The sequence below is a fragment of the Suillus subaureus genome (genome assembly GCF_016647635.1).
Source record: "Suillus subaureus strain MN1 chromosome Unknown BJ212scaffold_7, whole genome shotgun sequence".
NCBI classification, from domain to species: domain Eukaryota; kingdom Fungi; phylum Basidiomycota; class Agaricomycetes; order Boletales; family Suillaceae; genus Suillus; species Suillus subaureus.
In genome coordinates, this window is record NW_024538563.1 from 982,678 (window position 1) to 1,002,575 (window position 19,898).

The window sequence follows — 19,898 nt, forward strand, 5'->3', positions numbered from 1 at the left end:
TTCTAGTGAACACACTTCTATGATAAAGCAGAACCATCTCCCTCGAATATCCAGATCAAAAGCAGACGTCCCACATCACTATGTGATTCAGCCACACTAGCTGCCATCTGGTTAACATGGTATGTTTATCATTACCACTTCTCTATCGAGTTAAAACTCATTTCCGCAGTTAATGTTCATCCCATACAACTTCACTATTAATACCAGGACCCGCACATTGTCACCGGAAGAAACTATCGTGCGTCGCAATATTAATAGGAAGGCGCCTGAATCTGCAGCACCCCTTTTATGTCGTTACTTGTGATCATGAGGTAAGACATCATACTATGTGTCCTAACATGGACGTCATCAGAACACCCCTTGTGTATCCCTGACCTTTTTACTTTGAAGATTTGTGCCTTATCGGTACGCCTGCGGCAATTATTATCCTCAACCTGCCCCTGCAATTATCAAACAATCAGCCTGTCATAAGTCTCGCATGAGGCATGAACATATTTTGCTGATTTCACAGTGAATGGTCTAGGTTTCGGAGGTTTCCCTGCTTCACGGAAGTAGTAGGTATTGGTACATATTGAAGCTGTGCAATATTTTGGGATGAGGTCATTTGCAGGCTCTGCTAGCATATCATTGCTACGCTCCAGCTGACGTTCTGACAGAACATTCCCAGGCGACCAATATTTCAAGATTTCGGTAACTTGTCCCACCCCACCTCGCTGTGTGAAGGAAGGATGTGGTGTGTTAATAATGGCTTTTTGACGGATTGCAAACATACCCGGGGCCATCAGAGAACCGGTGAGAAAAATATATTGTGATATATAGGGAAGGATTTCATCACATTGGAATATAAAGCAATACACGACCATGTATCAGCAAGAACTCGCCAGTTCGCTGATGGCCTCCACAGACTCCGGCCCTGATAAGGCGCTGTCTGATCCTTTTGTGCATACAGCATTGTGTTTCAAGTCCACATCGGAGATTAACCAGCACCTTGCATCTCAGTGAGGTTGCTGCATAAATATAGAACCTTTCACCCAAGCAGTACTGGGCTTAGAGTAACGGATCATATTAGATCACTGATACCAGCACACGGCTTCTTAGACTGGGCCATATAATGCATATCTTCAATAGACCCAGTCAGTCGTCCACTATCATGGTCCCGTTGTTTGACCAAGCTGATATCAATATCGGCATCACACTGCAGCACGCTAACGTGAGTGATGATTAGAATTGGTAGTATGACATTCAACAAACTGACTGTTTACGTGCGCTATATAGTATGATTTCAGTGCGTGCTACCAACAGTTGTATGCAGCAGCGTTCGTGCTGAACTTTCATCTTAGTTGCTATAGCATGTCTTTGGGTAGGTGCCAACTCAGTTGGCAACCCGTCAATTGACCAAGGAAGTTGATTATTTCGCTATTAGGTTTACGACTTTGCTCTCACCCTCGATAAAGATGTAGGTTTTCATCCAGCCAACGTCATGACAGCGCCCATAGCCTGACAAGTGACATACAAAGGCCGCGTTCATACTGGATGCTCCACGGGGAATACCCAAACTGACCTATCTTACCTGCTGATACTTACCATTTACATTGGTTGTTACTGATATGTTTTGTATGTTCGAGAATATGCTACTTAAAGCGAGTGGACTCTCACTTGTTTTCAGGAATTTTACAACCTGGACTTTCCCTTAAGGTATATTTTTGTCCTTGCACGTCATCCTTAAAGCTGAAGCTCAATAAATCTCAGTCCTGCACAACTTTTTTTGCATTCAACACATGTGAGTTTGATCCCCTTATGAAACGAATGCTTTCAGACCTGATGCCCCTATCAGATGTTGGAGGAATCATACTGTTTTGTGCAGAATGTCAGTATCCTTTGCTATTCATTATTTCGGTGGCTGACCCTGATTGCAACATCCTGAAGTACTTTTCATGTGGAGGGTTTTGGCGGTGATGGGTCGCAGATGGCTGATAATGTGTTGCAACATTGTGGTGGGTCAATCTTTTGTAAGTAAGATGTTTTGTCAACAGCTGAATGTATAGCTCTTCCTGGTCCCAGTGGCAGGTGACACTTACATTATACAACTCTTCCTCCCTAGGTGAGTCTCCTGGTGCTCTTTGATTTGGTGGTTTACAGCGATGTGGTATAGTCATACAATCACCTATTCCAAAAGTCGTGAGTTGCTACGACAGCAAGCAGAGTTGCATTGTCATCATAGCCTACATTTTACTTGTCATCGTAGAAATAGGTGGGTTTCACAGTATTTTTATGTTTTGGCATTAAATATTTCATAGAAATCCTCAGCTTCATGTTATACCACTCGTGGAAGCTTTATAGAGAACATGGAAACAATATACCCCTTGTACGAGCCCTGGTCAGACACAACTTGTTTTACTTTACCTGTGGGCTTTGTGGGTCGGGACATGATTCTTTACAAATTAGCACTAACATTTATGGTGGATCAGTATTTTCCACCATGGCCGTGGTCGTCGTGCTCACTCTTCCCGTACGTGTTCATAATCATATGAATCCAACGACCAACTCAAGATCCAATCACAGGCATCGTACTCAGAGGCGATATCAGAGTAAGGGGCTGTTTCTTGGACTGGACATATTGACTGACTGTCTCGTAGTTTACAGTTCGTGATACACGGAATACTAGCGACACGCCTGCACCACGAGCTGTATAACACAGCCCACCGCACTGAAGAGACTTCTACTGGGAATGTGTCCCTTCCTCTTGTTTTTGCGCCAGCTTCGTTGGATATGCAACCTGATTGTGGAGATCCTTCTTCTCTTTAGTACCCTAGAGAATACTAGATCAACGATTTTTAGATAGATCTCCTCGGTTGGTAAGAGTAGATCCTGCGTGTGACACCCTTTCCTGCAACCCATGAGCTCACTGAGTTGTTTGCATTGAGCAAAAGATCCCCCACTTTGCAAGCAGTCTATCAGAACGTATAATCCATAGAGAATCATTTGGGCAAATTTGAAGAACGCAGCTTCACAAATGCAACCTCAATAAAAAGGAAGGCAGAAGCGAAATGGAGATGAGGAGGCATACAATCAACGTTGAATTTTTGAATTCCGAGAACCTCTCGTGACGGACAGATACTCAACATCACTGGCGCATCATATTCAGAGTCTTTTGCAATGTGCCCTGAACCAGTGATGTCAAATCACATGTCATTCTGAATGGTCCTTGAATATAAACAAAGCTAGCACCAGCAACTGAGCCAGACACAGGGTAGCCCAGTGCGCGTATTCACAACCAGGTTTTGATACGCAGCCTACACAATAAAAAACACTGAACCTAAAAATACACATCACAATCCGAGAGCCATAAAAGAATCCATAACCCTTAGACATTCGTCGGAGGGGCATCTCCCTTGGTAGGTTCACACCAATGCTACAGCCAAAAGAAAATCAGTTCTTGTCACTACTAGTAGGGCAGTTCGCAAAAACTCACGTTCAGTTTCTGCGCATGTGCTAGCTTGTGTGTTTGGGTACGACAGTTATATCCGTACCAGCAGTTGTCTGGAATAATGTCTCCTCCTGACGAGATTAGGTGAGTGGACAGCCGTGAAAGTGATCAAGGGCAGAAGCTTATGCTTAACCTTCTGGCCCAAGTACCAGATATGGAGATGGTCGCATATGAACTTCTCCAAGCATTGTGAACATAGCCAGTCTGCTTTGTTCCAGGTGAGATAAGTCGGTGTTTTGTACATCAGTAAATGCGAGTTCCCACAAAGATTGTTTGAAGGCACTCACAAAATGCTCGTGTGGAAATGCTTTTTGGTTAGCTCAGGTCAGCATCTGTAAACACTCGTTTTTGGTTAGCTAGACCCTGACAACACTTTGGAGACATCCGATGCGAGATTCTTGATTATCGGTTCGATTATCAAAAAGATCTGTGTGATCTACAAGTACTATAGATTATCTATGCTACTACTATCTACTACAAACTACTATCTACATCGAATCTGAGTCAGATGTCGTGTTGTCTCATGCCTGCGATGGCCCAATCACTAACACATACTGCAAATACTGTTTAAGCTCAGCCTTCTCAGCAGGAGTGAGACGATCAATCGCATTGAGAATCTCGTTGAACTTGCTTTGGTGGATTTGACCACCAAAGGGGTCAACTTCCAACAAGTGCTTTCCCTGTTCATGCAATGCACAGTGGGTAGCTGCACCAGCTATGCATAGAACATATTTGATGGCCTTGAGGGGGGACTTGCCAAGAAATGACACGTATCCCCAGTACCAAACAAATCAGATGACATTTGCCATGACGAAACAGCTCTGGAATTTCATGTGAATAATCATGTTACCATTCTACAAAAGACATGGTAAGTAAAAGTTAGATACAAGGAATGTTTGACATACCTCATCAAAAAAGATGTTGTGCATGAACACAAGTGGATCATCTCCACATATAAATATGTTGACCCTCGCAGCACAACACTAATCTGCTGGTAAAGCATGTCCTTGTGGGGGGAATAGTTGAAATGCACCACAGACACCTTCATGTGTGAATTTGATCATCTTCCTGCATCTCGCGGATAGTGCATTGCTGACCACCTGATGGTGTGCACTGGTTATGAATTCCTGGAAAACAGCTGCGAAGATTATTAGACAAAGTAGTATATAATATGAAAACACTCACCATTTGGCCTGAAGAATTGTGGGACTGACTCTCGAATAACCTTGTCAATGATATGCCACTTTTTCTTCTTCAAGCACACCATTGCATTTTTCGAGAAAACGACCTGTGTGACCAACACTTTAGCGCTTTTCATTGTTTGGGAAATCACCTCCAATGTTAAATGAATGACATTTTGAGATACCACGGCTGACAACAACATTTCATCTGTGGCATCACTTGGTGTCTCGTGTTGTTCAGCAACAGCACTGTGTGTTTGCAGTATCAGTGATGGTAGGGGTTCGCGATATAAGGTACGGTGTTGGAGGCATATTTGCATGCCAGACTGTGCATGTTGTCGTCGTCTGTGCAGGCCCCATTGTCTATGTAGATTTTGAATGAGCATTAACAAAACAGAAAAAAGAACTTATGTGTACAACCTCCAAGGGAGGGATTTGCCCCTGTTGGATCAGTGCCAGGTCCAAGGCTGGGGGACTCAGGCCATTTCCTTGATCTATAATGCTGATGCCTTCATCAGGAGCATCCTCAATCCATTGAGGAACAGGTGCAGCAACTCCTGGATAGACAGAAGGACCAGCATCAGGTGGGAAATCAGTTGGACCAGAGTCAAGTGTGTCCCGGAAGTGATTGTAAGAGTCATATTCCTGTCTGTCAGCATTCAATGATAGGTCTTGCTCATAAAATGATGGGCCCTGTGCATCTCCAAAAGATGAAGGACCCTGTGTGTCTCCATAAGCTGATGGGCCCTGTGCGTCTCCATAAGTTGATGGGCCCTGCGCACCTCCATACCATGCCTGCCCATGGTCTTGAGCATCTCCATATAATGATTGCCCCTGCTCCTCCCTATCTCCGTATAATGATTGCTCCTGTGCAGGAGCCTGGTCCTGCATGTGACCATACAATGGCTGGTTTTGATTGCCATAAGAGGGTTGCTGTGTGCACCTGCATGACCGATTAGCAATTGGTAGACTCCATAAGATCCACTTACCTTGCCACTGTAGTTGAGTTTGTCCATAGGGATTGAAATCAAAGGCTGACATTTGAGGTTGTTCTGTGGGAAGGTTGAGTTGGTCAACTGCTGGTAAACCAGACAGATTAAGCCCTGATCCCCTAGTTGGTTTGTGGATCTTAGTCTTGCCCTTGCACTGTGAATTATGCACACCTGGCATCCAGGTGGTGGTTAAGAAAACAGAAACAATCATATGTCAGAAAAGACATGTACTGCTTGATTCAATTTCATCTTACACAAGAAAGAGACATGAACTTGGTACACAATTTACAGACTGGGGGAAATGAAATGCATGCTGGGGAAAATAAAACATGTGCAAGTCAAATGGGGAGATTTAAGGGCAAACTGTAAGAAGTGGATGGGGAAAGAGGCCATGTTCCAGAAGCACAACTGAATAGACAGGGTAAGGGGTAAGAAGTAAATTGAAAAGGGTGGTGCTTCAAGAAGCTATATATGAACAGTGCGATCTGAAGCAACAGGCAGGTTATCAACTAAGATATGAATCAGCATGGAACAAAATGACCCGGCAATTAGTAAATTTACATACCAAGATTGAAGGCATCAGTACAGATTGGGAAGGGCTGGGCGACTGCAACTAGCCATGGATACGATCATCTTCCTCATCGTCGTCATCATCAGTTCCCTTGTCATCATCCATGCTATCATCTGTATCAGAAGACAGACTGGGTTTACTGACGAATTGCGGATAATGGGAAGACTTCCCCATAGAACCCAATACATCTTCCAATGCACATGAGCCTAAGTGTTTCTTGAGTACATCTGCTTGGGCAGCGACAGCACGAAGTATCTTGCAGTCGTCATCATAAATGGCTTGAAGGTAATTCACATCATCATCAATTTCTTCTTGTGACTGGTCAGTGAAAACATTCCTGATTCATTTCAACTCTTCATCACTGAAGAGGAGACAATCTTTGTTCTCATGATACAAGCCATCCAGGAATGTCATGTACCGCTCTGACGCCTCAAGCTCCCATGTCGTCATTACAAGACATTGGCATGCAGCTTCCCAGCCAGCAAGCTTTGATTTAAACAGTTGGTACAATGTTGTGAGGCTCAAATTCGAGAAGCCCTTAGAAATTATTTCCTCCCACTTTGACCTATCAGATAATGTCTAAAAATATTCAATAATAAGAAACATACCTGACAGATTTCTTCAGCCGTGAACTCTGGCCTAGATCCTTGTCCTGATACATGAGCTGCAAATCAAAGCTCCAGCAGAGCTGGATGGAAAGCATATGGAATGTGTTTCTGAGACATTTGCTCATGTAGGTACTGCCCATGATGGGAAGGAGATGCAAAGAGTTTCGTGGGGGATTTTCCATGCTGGGAAGGAGATTTGAGGCCAGGTTTTCCACGGTAAGAGGGAGATTTGAGGAAATGCCTGTGCAGTATGCTCCGCTTCATACTTGGAGATTTAGGTACATCATATAATATACTCTGGTTTGCCTGACAAGGTCTAGGCACCTCATCTACCAGGGAGAGGGAAGCCCAGGGAGAACCTGCATCAGAACCAGAACATATGTCAGAGGTCATCCAGCGAGGGGATTCATGGGTAGAGTGGATTGTCTTCTTTGAAAAATCAAAGGGAATTGGTTCGACACAAGTTGCCAAGCTTGAGTTGGTTGGGGCAGGACTGCTTGATCAAGGAGGAGAGGAGACAGGAGATGAGGGCGCAAATTCCATCATTGTCTTGCAGGCGACCTACAGAATATGAGTGCACTGCTAACTGCACTGCTATCAGGCTGGCAGCAGTATACCGTGGAGATGCGTTGTATGCAGACTTTGAAAGACTTTGCAGGTTTGCATGCCAGTCAAACTCGTCCAATCACAGACTGGGCAGCAGCAAATCCAAATCAAAGCTATATGATGTGAATATCAAGTTCTGTTGGGCTCAATTACAATACTGATGTGCACATACATTTGGCAGGTTATGTCCCAACTGCAAATTGGGAGACTTTCCGTCCATTGAGGCGCTGATTTTGCATCTTAATTCAGAGCCTACTTGTTGGCCATACAAAGCACAACCACAAGAATTACCTGTCCCTCCTGCACTCTGTCGATGTGGAAGTGATAGGACACCCACTACTTATACTAGTCACCCAAAAGCTGGATACATCTTCAGTGTCGGCAAAAACATGCTTGATAGGCTGGAAGATGATACATATGCATATCAGCAGAAAATCAACCATTACTACCCTTTCCAAGATGAAGATGAATGGGAGTTAGGGAAGTTCATGGTCGAAAACCTCACCCAGACCCAAATGATCAAGTTTCTGAGGCTGAAATGGGTAAATGTCCAAGCTATATCCTCACTCTTATTAACTTCGTTCATAGTTCAACAGTCCTCATGAAAAACCATCTTTCACTATGAAAGATCAACTATTAGACTGGATGGACTCACTCCCTTGTTTTACAGAGTGGAAGGCCTCTAAAATGGAATTTTCAGGCTACAAAACAATCCATCCCATCGAGCTCATCTGGCGTGATGCACTAGAAGTCGTCAAACAACTCTTCAGCGATCCAACCTTTGCAAACCACATGACCTATACTCCACATGTTGTCAATATCGGAAATCAGTGTGAATACAGAGATTATATGAGCACTGATATGGCATGGAAAATCCAGGTTGGCTCACTCTGTTAGTCCATTCCTACTAAATCACAGATTGACTTCACGATTTTCTAGGACCATCTCCCTGTAGGTACAACTCAAGTGCCAATAATCTTGGGATCCAATAAGACTCATGTAATGCGAATCACTGGAGGACTTGAAATGCACCTGGTCTTCCTAACTATCAGCAACATTGATTCAGATATTTGCTCCAAAGCAACCTTGCAAGCTTGGCAGTGTATTGCTTACATGCCAATCACAAAGTTCCACATCCATCCAGACTATCAAAGCATTCTCCAGGCGCAGTTATGGCATAAGTGCATGGACCTCGTTCTCACCAACCTTAAGGCCACTGCACCAGATGGATGTTTCATGCCTGACCCTTCCAGATACATTCACTATGTTTTTACACCCCTCATTGCTCATGTATGTGACCTACCAGAGGCCTCTATGATTGCTGCAGTCGCAAAAAATGCGTCCCCCCTGACCATGGCGGTGCAAGGGGATTTTGGTGATGGGACACTTCACCCCCCTCATACTGGGAAGCATACACTACAATGCATTGTTGACATCTCCCGCAAAGTTGATCCTTGGGATCTTGACAAGTTCCAGAAGGCAGCCAAGGCTGTTAACCTGTCTGGATGTTAAGAACCATGTTGCTCAAAGGAGAGAGAGACTGACTCAGAGGGGCTTGGCCTCAGCTCATACGCTGTGCCCCTTACCCAAATATGTGCCCTTCATTTCATATGAGGTCTGATGATGGTCCAACGAAGTCTGGAGGACTTCTGGAGGCTGGCTACTCTGCTGGAGAGTGCTAGAGGACTTCCAGAGGAGCGCGGGAAACGTCCGGAGGAGCGCAGGACAGTTCCAGAGGAACACAGGAAGTGCTCAGGAGAGTTCCCACTGCAAGGTAATACTTCTACAGGATGTTACGGTAAACCGTAGGTCGACTAGGATGGGCACGACGATAGGTACTCGATAAGAGTACGCCTAAAGCCAGTTCGTGTCCTTACAAATGTAAGGTTCTTTAAGACAAGTCAAAGAGAGTGTCTTCGACTTGAATATTGGTTATCAGACGACTTAGGATTGGGGGTCCTAAGCGAAGGATAGTGCAGGTAAAACCTAGTAGATTAAAGTGAAGTCTAACTAAGTACATGACCAAGTTTATATAGATGTGGGTCCTTTAGGGCAGGTAAGTACACGTCATCAGTCGAGTCAGAGATAAGGGGTGAGTCATCCAGTGACGTCATCAGTCGAGTCAGAGATAAGGGGCATACGTCAGCTAGTGACGTCATAGGTGAGTCAGCTAATGACGGCATAAGGCGGTCATGCTGTAATACAGATATGGAAAGGCGTTAGTCTAATGATGGCACAGGTGGGTGCAGTCATGACGTAATACATGGGTAAAGAAAAGAGAAAAGAGATAGGGGTGACCACGATTGTAACACAGGAAACAGGATGGAAGGACAGGAGGACAGGAGGGCAGGATGATGGAGGACAGAAGGACAGGATGTCTGGAGGTATGAAGGACAGGATGTCCGAAGGTATGAGGGTAGAACATCCGAAGGACAGGATGCCCAGAGGTACAAGAGACAGGAGGTCCGGAGGTCCAGAAGGAATAGGGGCTACATCAGACAAAGTCCAATGTAGAAACAAGCAGGGGTAGACTACCCTAAGGTAGAGTTGGAGGGACAGAGATTGGACCTAAGTCCAGAAAGAGGGTAAGTGCCAGAAAGGCAGAGCTCCAGGCCTAGGGAATCAATCCCTAGGCCTGATGGGTAGGACAGACTTAGGTGGACCAAAGTCCGAGAGAGGATTGGGCAAGTCTAAGTTGATATTCAAACTAAGGAACTACAGGAGTATCTACAGGGGTTATATACTGAACAATATCTGAGGGGATCAGTAAGCAAAGGAGCAAGGCTATGTACGAGCATGTGGAAACACATTAGTAAGTAAGATGGAACATAAGTAAATGAACTCGGAGATGAAGACTTATACAAGGATCAATAAGCAAGACGGAAGAAGAGGTAACTGAAAGCCAGAAAGCAGAGAATGCCTAAATGGGGATAGGCGCAGGATATTGGACAGAGGGTGGGAATAGGTCTGGAGCTAATATCTGGAGGTCCGGAGATCTGGGAATCCAGAAGACAAGGTGGATACAGGACCAGAATACAAGAAGGTGGATATAGTTCTGGAATCTGAGATGAGGTGAAGTCTGGATGTCTTGCTGGATGAAGTGCGCATAGGGTGGACAGGATAGGGTTGTACAGATCAGGCTAGCAGTGAGGATCTGATGGTCCAGAGCTCAGGGGTAAATCTGGAGTGTAGTCGATCCTGCTGAGGTGTGGAGCACAGTGGAAGGGGATCTTGGAATGAGCTGGATATGATGTGGGGTCCAGATGTAGGCTTGGAAGGCGTGGGAATATGATGGAACGTGGGTCTGGATTGTGGGATATGACACTGGAGTTCACATGCCATACTGGCATGACTGGATTTACGCATGTCCGTCCATCTCCCTTGCCAGTGAAATACTGCATATGTGCTTTAAATTTTTCGCTGATCATCCGCTCCAATGGACCAAGGAGGCTGTAGGAGCTCACGAGCTTGATAACCGCTTCATTGTCCAGCACAAGCGGGTTGGCACATGCCACTTCGCAAAAGGCATCACACATGTCAAGCAAATGATGGGTCACAAGTACAGAGAAATACAATGTACTATCGTTGCCTCAATCGCAGGTGCCACTTCACCCCAGTTTGTTCATGCAATCCATGCCATCGTGGAGTTCATCTACCTTGCGCAGAACTCAGTTCACTCACCTGAAACACTTCAGTCAATGGAGCAGGCTCTTTCAGACTTTCACGTTCACAAGGGCGCTATTATCAAGGCCAAAGCAAGGAAGGGGAAGAAAGGTGTCAAAGAGGTTTTTTTTATTCCCAAACTCGAGCTATTGCAAAGCTTTAAGGGTACTGTCCAGTGACTAGGCACTTTGATGCAATTCTCAGCTGATACGACAAAATGCTTGCTGATCACACATTGTAAGGATCTTTTCTCATGGACAGCTTAGCAAAGCAAAGATTTTATGGAACAGTGCGTGTGACTTCTTAACCACCAGGAATCTATGGAGATTTTTGACCTGTATGCGCTGTTGAGTTCTCGTGGGGTATCATTGGTCAATGCCATGCATGCTGAGGAGGAGGAGGTTGCAATTACTAATCCTGCACTCACGTGGGTATCCTGCATTCTCCCTGATGAAGTCAAGTCAGTTCGTGGTCCCCAACCAGTCTGTAACCACTTTCTCAAGGGTATCCTCTCTGGAGATGTGCAGACCGCTTTTCAGGTCAATATCACTCCAGACTACAAATCACTGTCACTGGCTGAAATATGCATAAAATACGCACTCCCTGACTTTGATTATTCCCTCGTTGACTTTGTTGCTTGGTCATCACTGTCTAGTGGTGAACATACTCGCTGGGACCCCAAATATGGGCATTACCAGGTGTGGAACAAGTTTCAGCTCCAGCTTCACTCAGCCTTTCAGCAACGCATCATCATGCCAAGCAGGGTGGTGCAAGCATACCCCCCAAGTGATGATTTCCCCCTCGGCAATTGCAACACCGTTCTCATTGATGCCATGGGCATCAATGGCAAAATGAGTATGTTTATTCTATGCCCCTATATTCTAGCCCTACTGATATCATATACAGCAAGTTACGTCGCACAAGTTCAAGTCATTTTTCAGCTGGTTGTTCAATGAGGTTCTAACCTGGAACTGCCATCATATCTCTCCAACCCACTTCTCTATGTCCAATTCTTCCACTTCATCTCCAGCCCTGATGAGCATCCTGAACTCGCTATGTGGACTGTGGAGCGTGCATACATGCAGGATCAAAACAGTAACCAGGTATAGGGAGGGGGCTGTTGTACGAGTGGTAGATGTAATGCATGCAGTTGAACTGATACCTGTTTATGGTGAGGCAGTGGCCAATGGCGTGTCCTCTGCAATTTGCTTAGAACACTATGAGCATTTCTTTTTGAATAACTTTGCGGACAAGGAGAGTTATCATGCATTCAGTACCGAGTTTGTATAGATAGTAGCTTGATCAGCATGTGGCAATTGTATTCACATCTACCATATTGCATATCCAAGCAATCACATCTTATCAACTGAAGATAACTGGGCTTGAGTTTTATCAACCAGATATGGTGAGTAATATTGGCATTCAACATCTCCACCAATCGCATGAGTTCGCTAGTGACGTCGTAAGCGTTCGTAAGCGTCCGTAACGCGCGTAACTTAAGCGTTCATTTCAGTGGTTTTGCAGATGCAAAACAGTGGTGTCGAGATCCCATTCAATGATGCAGTCCAACCCTCTCTTATACACATCAATTACGTTGTGGGGAGCACAGTATAGCACAAATGATGACTCAGGGCTGTCTATGTGAGTTTCATGAGTGGGTAGAGCTTGAATGGCGATGCTCGCGCTCACGGGTTGCAGGTGGAATCATAGTAAAGTCAAAACCCTCAGCGCGAGCGATTATTCCTCGCAAAAAAGTTTCAATTCGTTGAATATCCCTCAGCTTAGGAGTGGAAAAGCTTCTAAAGAAGCCTTTTCGTAGTGAAAAGGCTTCTTTGAGTGCCAAATCGATTTCTTCTTCATCCGAGTCAGGATCAATAGCTGACCCGTAAGCATTGTGGCCGTAGACAGCCGAGAACAAGGACAATCTGTACATCACTTTCTGGAATCGTGTCGACTCCGCCAAGGAGAGCTGGCTTGTCTTAAATGTTCGGTCTTTCATTCTAATGGAACAACTCAGACGAATCGGACTGTAAAGATGATTAAACAATACCTCCAGCTGAACAGGCTTTCGAGCCCTTGAACAGACATGGGAATGACCATAAGGCTTGTGATGTCCTGATTGGAGAGCACTGGGTTTTTCTGGATATCATCCTCGCCAAAGAGTTCACCAACGGGCTTGGAATATAGTTGCATATTTTGGCATCGGACAAAACGTAGTGCTTGTGGTAGGGCTGGTCCAATCAAGTTGTAAGCTACAGAGTGAACGACCGAGCGAGAATGTTGTTGAAAGACGCTGTAGATGGTCTTTGAGGTCAAGATTGTTGAAGCAAGGCATTGAAAGTCAGGCAAAAACCTCAGAACACACTCCACAAGATCAGCATTCGCGAAGGAACTATACATTAGGTGAACTGTGTTTCCCATTTGGCAATTCAGGGGGTTACGAGGTATTGCAAACTGGTAGGCCCTCCCTCGGTTCGTTCGAGCTACAGCTCACGTAGATGGTAGACGACAATGGAGACAGTGGCGAGCTTTCTATGGTATCCAGTGGACAAATGTGACTGGTTGAAAGCGGGTGCGAGGTGCCGGTAAGTGCTTTTCCTCGGAATTTGCCGAGGAAGGTACCACAAACTAGGACCCCGGAACAGGGTAGTCTACCAAGTCTGGCTCACTGTTCAGAACAGCAAATAGCGTCAACGAACTGGACCTTCAGCTTCAGTCTTAACGATCTAGTCAGAAACATCGTTAAACATGTCGTTCGGGGGAGGGTATGCTTTAATTTATGTTTTCAAACCTACGGCTCAAGTCATCTAGTACCAATATCTTTGGCACTAGTAACACCGGCACGTCCATCTTCGGGCAATCTAACGCGTCAAAGCCCACAACTTCGCTCTTTGGGAACACCCAGCCCTCCTCCGGAACGGGGACCACAACTACGGGCTTCGGTGGCTTCGGGATGCAACCCCAAATACAGACGCAGCAACCTGCTCAAGGAAGTTCTGTGTTTGGAGGAGGCACTTTCGGGCAGACACAGCAGCAGCAACCGTCTGGATCGACTTCGATATTTGGGCAGCCCGCGCAACAGCAGCAGCAACAACAACAACAACCTACAACGTCTCTCTTTGGGCAGCCTGCTCAACAGCAGCCGTTGGGTACATCTTTGTTTGTAAACCCTTCAACAACAAATACGACTGGCGGCGCATTTGGAAGCATTCAGCCACAACAGTCTACTAGTCTCTTTGGAACTACGCAACCACAGCAACAGACAAGTAATATGTTCGGAAACACCCAGCCACAGCAGCCGGGTGGACTGTTTGGGAGCACGACTACTCAGCAGGCAGCTCCTGCTGGCGGGCTGGGGGTGAGTACAGCAGGGACATCGATCTTCGGCCAACAAAGACAATCATCGTGAGTCCCCCTCGCATTGTTCTGGTTTAAATTGGTGTTGATGTATTGCAGGATGATGAGGTTAGTCCAAGGTATTCACATTTAGGGTGGCTTTAATGACGTTTGAATAGTACCACACCCATAAGCGGACCTGCACCTTTTTCAAAATCCACGAAGTTCAATGATCTTCCGGATGATATCAAGAAGACGTTCGAAGCCATTGAGTACGTTACTCGTAAGTGTTAGCATGTTCCAGGACTTACTTTGCATAGCTCGCACATTCAGGGACGTATACAGATAAGCAACGAGCTCAAACAGCGAAAAATGGGGGAAGAGGCGATCAAGGGCCAGGAGTTAATTCGCGAACTGCACAAAGTGCGCCTCATTCTATTGCATATATGCAGTGTATTTAGTTACCGACTTCCTCGATTCAGGAGCTGCTTGGTGTATCCTCCGTTATTCAATCGGACTCTCTTTTCGCCAAGGACCTGAAATCGAAGACTGAACAAGCGGTCCAAGACACGATTGTTGCAACCAATATTATCGAAGGCTTTAAGAACCCCCATCAGAGCGCAGCATATCTCAAGAATCATGCTTCGTTCCCTCTGGAGTACGTGTGGATCATCAATGTAAAGTATCTTGGAGTGTTAACACGCTGTTGACCAGATTCTTCACCCGAGTCACGCAAGAGATGCAGGAGCGTCTGCAGTGGTTCAAGAACACTATCGAAGTATGGTGCCGCATTTTTGGTTACACCGAACAGCATTCTGATACACGGAACAGCAAATTGAGCGGAAACTATCCGCATCAGCATCCCAATCTCAAAATACACCCCAAGGTCAGACTTTCCTTCGCTCCGCCTCATCTTCAACTTACATTCCCCTAGCAATTTCATCCACCCTCCAGACGCAACACGCCATATTCGTTTCGCTTGCGGCCAGGACTGCGGCTGTTGACGCCGAGGTTCAAAAGGTGAAGACATTGTACACACAACTGTGGCGCGCGAAAACGGGGAGTATGCGCGACCCTTTTAATGAACTTGACCACGGCAGTGGAGGAGAGTTTGGGATGGAGTCGTTACAGGTCAAGTGAGGTAACTCTGCAAATTCCTTGATCGATGTGATACCAACTCGGAGAAATATATTCTTGTATAAATGTTGCATATCCGATTCCTTCTGTGAACTATGAATATGTCCCACTCATATGCTGCTGCGATATTTCTGTGACGCCGAGCTCGCACTGAGCGCTCTGAGGCGTTGCACCGCCTTCGAGCGACCGCCTCGATTCGATGATGTCCTGACCACCATCGATATCAGAGATCTGCTCAGCCTGAACATTCTGTGTCTATTTAGATACCCATTCTGCCGATGGCCTACATACCCCAGCAGATCGACGTGGTCAGCGGCGAGCAGTACCGCTACGCGTTGACTAACTTCGTGCGTGACCGTTATCATCACCAGTGATCTCGATGTTGACCTAAGATCTCATTTATCTCATCTCCAGCGAATCGCGCACGAGAAAGTTGAGGAACAACGTCGGCAACTCGAAGAACAAGAGAAACAGGTGGCATTACTCCACGCGCGGATCGCCCTGCTAGAAGGGACTGCGGATGATGAGCAACAGGAGAGCAGGAATTATGGGGGCAGCTCAGTCGATGACTTCTCCATCAAAGTATGTCTCAGGATTTCAATGAGTGCTGGGACTACCCTCTAGTCTGCTATGTATATAGAATGCCGCGTCCCAGTTGGAACGCTCGATCAACCGCTGGGCAGCAGACATTGTGCGCGCACCGCCCTCCCCGCTGTCTGATATCTATGGAGCCGCCTTGGGCGACATCACAGGCTCTTATGATCCTGTGCCCTATGATGCCTCACCAATGCAGGTACAAAACATCCTCCGCCATGCGATGTCAGAAGTCATCGGCAGCGAGATCGTCAACAACCTTGTTGTGACCAACTCCCCCGAGGCAAACGTCCAACTCACGAGGATCCACGAGCACTTATTCGCTCGTGCGTGTCAATTCTTACGTTCCCTCACTTGACAAATGCTGACGTTCGTGTCATGTATCAGGCAACCCTGTTGTAGCATGCGTTTGGCGCCGACAAACATTCTCAGCAGCAGTGGAGACCTGCGACCCAGAAATGACAGCCGCTATTCTTACAGAGACCCTTCCAGCGCTCACCAAAGTGCTTGGGGGATCAACAAATAACACAGCCCCGATTCTAGCAGGCGCATACACCTTCTCTCGCATGCTGCACGGGTCCCCATCATCATCCACCGACGCGTTTTACCGCAGCTTCGTTCCCGAGCTCGGAAGCATCCTCTATCCGCGTCAGATAGAGCTCGTGCGCCGCTGTCTCAAGAGCGAGCGAGGCGAACAGGATCGTGTAGGTGCGACGATCTTCCCTGGGCTTGTGAAGGTCACGAGGGGCAGCGTGACAGCTACCGAGCAGAATCAGGAGACGGTACATACGGTCGTGCGGCGCGCACAGGTGATCTGTGAATGTGCGCTCGCATCATCGGGGAATGTACCAATGCAAGGCTAGTGTGAACCCCTGGATTTATACCAGCTTTCACTTGGATAAGATGGAAAGGATGATACCGCGAGGGTGGGATATATCATGCAGTGATCTATATATTACTAGCATTCAAATCTATACGACGAGCAGCGATGCGAGTGTTGCTTGTGATTGTATCACCTATAACAGCGTTAGCGTGACATATACAACGACCTGAGACGTCAATACCTCAAGAGCCTGCAGAACCTCCAGCCGTCTTCGTGCAGCTTCCAGCCAATCATGAAGCAGCTCTCTTGCAGTTCCTTTTACTTGATTCAACTCTCTTGCAGCGCTATCGAGATCCTTCTCATTCATGTAATATTCCGCTCTCGATAATACACTCAGCACGTCCGACCCAGGACGAGTCCATGCCGCTGGAACCTAAATAAAGAGAGAAAATGCGAATGCCAAGTGTGTGAGCACACCTGCATCCCGATCGGGGACCAAAGCAACGCTCGAGACGCGTGGCCGAACAGAGGTGCTAAACCATGATGCAAGGTCTGCAAACGGCTCAACGCCAATGTCAGGCACGTCGCTTTGTTCGAGGGAATCCAATGCTGCAGCGATGATTACGTCTTCCTTGGCGACTGCGATGTGTCGGAGCACACGGAGCTCTTCACGGAATGGCTTGCGTATAGACGCGTCGACAGCGCTCTGCATAGCACGTATGGCAGTCCACATGCTGTGCACGCGAATATTCTCATCAAGATAGGAAGAATTATCGAGTGCGAGACGTTCAAGTCGTTTGAGACTCGTCGCGAGCTCGTCAAGCTTGGCGAGACGACCACCGCGTTCTTGTTCGACGCGGACTTTGACCTCGCGAATCCATCGCCTTTGCATCTCTATGCCCTGTGCGATCACTTCCTCCTTCAACCTGTAAAGAGTGAGTAAGGTGATGTATGCCGAGATAGTGACGGTCACCTACCGCTCGTTGATAAGTTCTGTCTGAGTGCGCAATTCCTGCTCCAATTTCTCGCGGTAAACCTGCGCGAACCTACCACGCTCCTCATCGTAAAATTTCCTGAAGCCGTCTTGTTGCGAATCCAGTTTATCCTGTGCCTCGAGTTCGAGTTCGAGAAGCTTTGTGGTATACTCCCGCGCTTGTTCGTCGAGCTTCATCTCTAGCTGCAGCTTCTCATCCTCCTTGATCTTCTCTATACGTGCAGCGAGGCCAGTGAGGTCACCTTTGGCAACCTCAAGAACATCTTTGGCCTTTTCGGAAGCAGCAGGGTTGGAGGCAAGGAAAGAGGCGAGGTTGTCAATCGTGGATGCGAGCTGTGTAATCACGGGTTCAGATACGGCAACTTCAGACACGGCTGGAGCGACAAGAGGCAGGGGCACAGGAGTGGGCTCCGCATCGGCCTTCGGGGCAGGCTTTGGGGGTACGGGGCGCTCATAACCGGGTGGGGGCTCGAAGCCGATAGGAAGCGGTGCAGCATAAACAATGACATTATCAGGATTCTTGTCCGATACAATTATAAGGTCGGTGTCATCGCGTGGTGAGATAGTATCTGCAGAGGACCCGGGCTGAGCCGGTGTGGTTGTCGCCTCATGAAGAGAGTCAACGGGCTTCCCAGCAAGGGATGCCTCTGCTCTGCGGATCAACTCGTCCAACTCGTCAGCGAACTGTGCACCGTGTTGTCGTGCAATGAAAATTGCTTTCGCAGGTTGCTTCCGGGACTGTCTCTTCCTCCACCTTTTTTACGACAGTCTTGAGGGATGCAGCGGCAGACTTTACGCGTTCTTTGGACTCCTGGAGTGCTGACTTGGCCGTCTTTTCAATTGTTGCCTCTGTCGGCGCGTTACCCAGCTGCGGTTGTACGAAGTTGTAGACGGTCTTGTAGGCGTCTACGGTAGCTACCACAACCTGTTCAACGGTAATCTCATCCCACTTGTGTGCCTCGCCATACTCGACGAGTTCCTTCCCCAAAGGAAGGTTTTCGGTGAACAGCTCACGGTACTGTTGGTTTTCGAATGAAACGAATGCGCTGCCAATGTAGAACGTGCCAGTCGTTGCCACTGTATATAATAAAATCCTGCGAACGACTTTTGCTGGTTTGGAACCAGATGAAGCATTGGAGGTAGAGGTGGTAGAGGCTAGTCGCTGGTACAGTTAACTCCGTCATAAGCCACGTCCCAGACAGCAATAGTATAAATTTATTTGCTCACCTTGCGAGAAGTCCGTACAAGGCCTCGTCCAACTGTCGCTGGGACATGTCTAAGGACGGCTATGGCACTGATGCATTGCCGCCGTTGTGGTGCTCGATGAGCTCAAACCAAAGACCGGGCTGGCGAATTGCAAGACAGAAATTGGTCCGGAAATTTCCGTGCTGCCGTTGTACTTCCCATCCAACCAACCATAAACGCATGCCCACTTGGTAGCGCCCATTGCCCAAATAATCTCAAAATCACGAATGCGACGGTCCATCAGCAAGTACTGTACTTCGGAAACCCGTGGTGCGTCAAGCCCCAAGGGTTGCAATGGCTCGCCGGTCATCATGGCTCACAATTCACGACTCATTACAGGTTCGGAAGTATGCAACTCCATCATTGTCTACCAACGGCATCGGGGCTCCTGGCGAACAGGACGTTACTAACCAACTCCAAGAAATTCAACCAGTCGAATCGACGTTTTGGTGATCTTCTGAAGAAGCACCTGGCCAGGAGGGCGTACTAAGTAATAGTATATACCCTCGGAAGGAACAACTATCTTCCTTCTCCTAAGGTCTGATCAGGGGAGACTACTGATACGCGCGGTAACGATGGGGCCTGTCTCGAGGTATCCCTCGATCCCCGTGAGCTTGTCACGAATTTTAAAGATAATATTGGGGTAGGTTACTTCGTAGAT

At 47.0% G+C, this 19,898-nt stretch overlaps 9 protein-coding genes across 9 annotated transcripts; 5 read left to right on the top strand and 4 right to left on the bottom strand.

Annotated features, from left to right (window-relative positions):
• Positions 1-861: 861 nt before the first annotated feature.
• Positions 862-2,805, top strand: BJ212DRAFT_1297525 (uncharacterized protein; the record flags this gene model as incomplete). Its single annotated transcript, XM_041332611.1, has 11 exons — positions 862-998; positions 1,129-1,210; positions 1,276-1,285; positions 1,341-1,360; positions 1,424-1,456; positions 1,667-1,695; positions 1,927-2,009; positions 2,140-2,178; positions 2,298-2,414; positions 2,469-2,509; positions 2,644-2,805. 11 exons carry the CDS (start codon positions 862-864, stop codon positions 2,803-2,805), a joined length of 753 nt encoding a protein of 250 aa, XP_041196154.1.
• Positions 2,806-4,008: 1,203 nt separating this feature from the next.
• On the bottom strand, positions 4,009-5,684 carry BJ212DRAFT_1478184 (uncharacterized protein; the record flags this gene model as incomplete). Its single annotated transcript, XM_041339671.1, has 8 exons — positions 4,009-4,239; positions 4,288-4,341; positions 4,393-4,470; positions 4,528-4,625; positions 4,673-4,917; positions 4,967-5,031; positions 5,086-5,601; positions 5,658-5,684. 8 exons carry the CDS (start codon positions 5,682-5,684, stop codon positions 4,009-4,011), a joined length of 1,314 nt encoding a protein of 437 aa, XP_041196155.1.
• A 589-nt stretch (positions 5,685-6,273) lies between these two features.
• BJ212DRAFT_1478185 (uncharacterized protein) lies at positions 6,274-7,021 on the bottom strand (the record flags this gene model as incomplete). The annotated part of the gene is made up of 3 exons (XM_041339672.1): positions 6,274-6,542; positions 6,594-6,796; positions 6,840-7,021. The coding sequence occupies 3 exons, from the start codon at positions 7,019-7,021 to the stop codon at positions 6,274-6,276; spliced, it is 654 nt and encodes a 217-aa protein (XP_041196156.1).
• An 813-nt stretch (positions 7,022-7,834) lies between these two features.
• On the top strand, positions 7,835-8,957 carry BJ212DRAFT_1478186 (uncharacterized protein; the record flags this gene model as incomplete). The annotated part of the gene is made up of 3 exons (XM_041339673.1): positions 7,835-7,987; positions 8,034-8,324; positions 8,385-8,957. The coding sequence occupies 3 exons, from the start codon at positions 7,835-7,837 to the stop codon at positions 8,955-8,957; spliced, it is 1,017 nt and encodes a 338-aa protein (XP_041196157.1).
• Positions 8,958-10,780: 1,823 nt separating this feature from the next.
• Positions 10,781-12,064, top strand: BJ212DRAFT_1478187 (uncharacterized protein; the record flags this gene model as incomplete). Its single annotated transcript, XM_041339674.1, has 3 exons — positions 10,781-11,230; positions 11,423-11,963; positions 12,015-12,064. 3 exons carry the CDS (start codon positions 10,781-10,783, stop codon positions 12,062-12,064), a joined length of 1,041 nt encoding a protein of 346 aa, XP_041196158.1.
• Positions 12,065-12,355: 291 nt separating this feature from the next.
• Positions 12,356-13,688, bottom strand: BJ212DRAFT_1337358 (uncharacterized protein). The gene is made up of 2 exons (XM_041334971.1): positions 13,159-13,688; positions 12,356-13,108 (listed from the first exon to the last, which is right to left on the bottom strand). The coding sequence occupies exons 1-2, from the start codon at positions 13,527-13,529 to the stop codon at positions 12,757-12,759; spliced, it is 723 nt and encodes a 240-aa protein (XP_041196159.1). The 5' UTR covers positions 13,530-13,688; the 3' UTR covers positions 12,356-12,756.
• BJ212DRAFT_1337362 (uncharacterized protein) lies at positions 13,681-15,697 on the top strand. Its single transcript, XM_041334972.1, has 8 exons — positions 13,681-14,513; positions 14,565-14,573; positions 14,624-14,716; positions 14,765-14,867; positions 14,927-15,102; positions 15,159-15,222; positions 15,276-15,330; positions 15,379-15,697. Exons 1-8 carry the CDS (start codon positions 13,888-13,890, stop codon positions 15,582-15,584), a joined length of 1,332 nt encoding a protein of 443 aa, XP_041196160.1. The 5' UTR covers positions 13,681-13,887; the 3' UTR covers positions 15,585-15,697.
• A 162-nt stretch (positions 15,698-15,859) lies between these two features.
• On the top strand, positions 15,860-17,038 carry BJ212DRAFT_1265720 (uncharacterized protein; the record flags this gene model as incomplete). Its single annotated transcript, XM_041330512.1, has 4 exons — positions 15,860-15,928; positions 15,996-16,163; positions 16,222-16,501; positions 16,563-17,038. 4 exons carry the CDS (start codon positions 15,860-15,862, stop codon positions 17,036-17,038), a joined length of 993 nt encoding a protein of 330 aa, XP_041196161.1.
• Positions 17,039-17,146: 108 nt separating this feature from the next.
• On the bottom strand, positions 17,147-19,547 carry BJ212DRAFT_1478191 (mitochondrial inner membrane protein Mitofilin; the record flags this gene model as incomplete). Its single annotated transcript, XM_041339675.1, has 7 exons — positions 17,147-17,191; positions 17,240-17,424; positions 17,476-17,924; positions 17,976-18,676; positions 18,732-19,154; positions 19,220-19,278; positions 19,328-19,547. 7 exons carry the CDS (start codon positions 19,545-19,547, stop codon positions 17,147-17,149), a joined length of 2,082 nt encoding a protein of 693 aa, XP_041196162.1.
• Between the last annotated feature and the right edge of the window lie 351 nt (positions 19,548-19,898).

Coding starts and splice junctions, on each gene's coding strand:
- BJ212DRAFT_1337358 (XM_041334971.1), bottom strand. CDS start 13,529: ATGGGAAACACAGTTCACCTAATGTATAGTTCCTTCGCGAATGCTGAT. Junction 13,109..13,158: donor GAAAGCCTGTTCAGCTGGAG/GTATTGTTTAAT, acceptor TTGTTCCATTAG/AATGAAAGACCGAACATTTA.
- BJ212DRAFT_1337362 (XM_041334972.1), top strand. CDS start 13,888: ATGTTTTCAAACCTACGGCTCAAGTCATCTAGTACCAATATCTTTGGC. Junction 14,717..14,764: donor AAGACGTTCGAAGCCATTGA/GTACGTTACTCG, acceptor TACTTTGCATAG/CTCGCACATTCAGGGACGTA. Junction 15,331..15,378: donor ATCTCAAAATACACCCCAAG/GTCAGACTTTCC, acceptor ACATTCCCCTAG/CAATTTCATCCACCCTCCAG.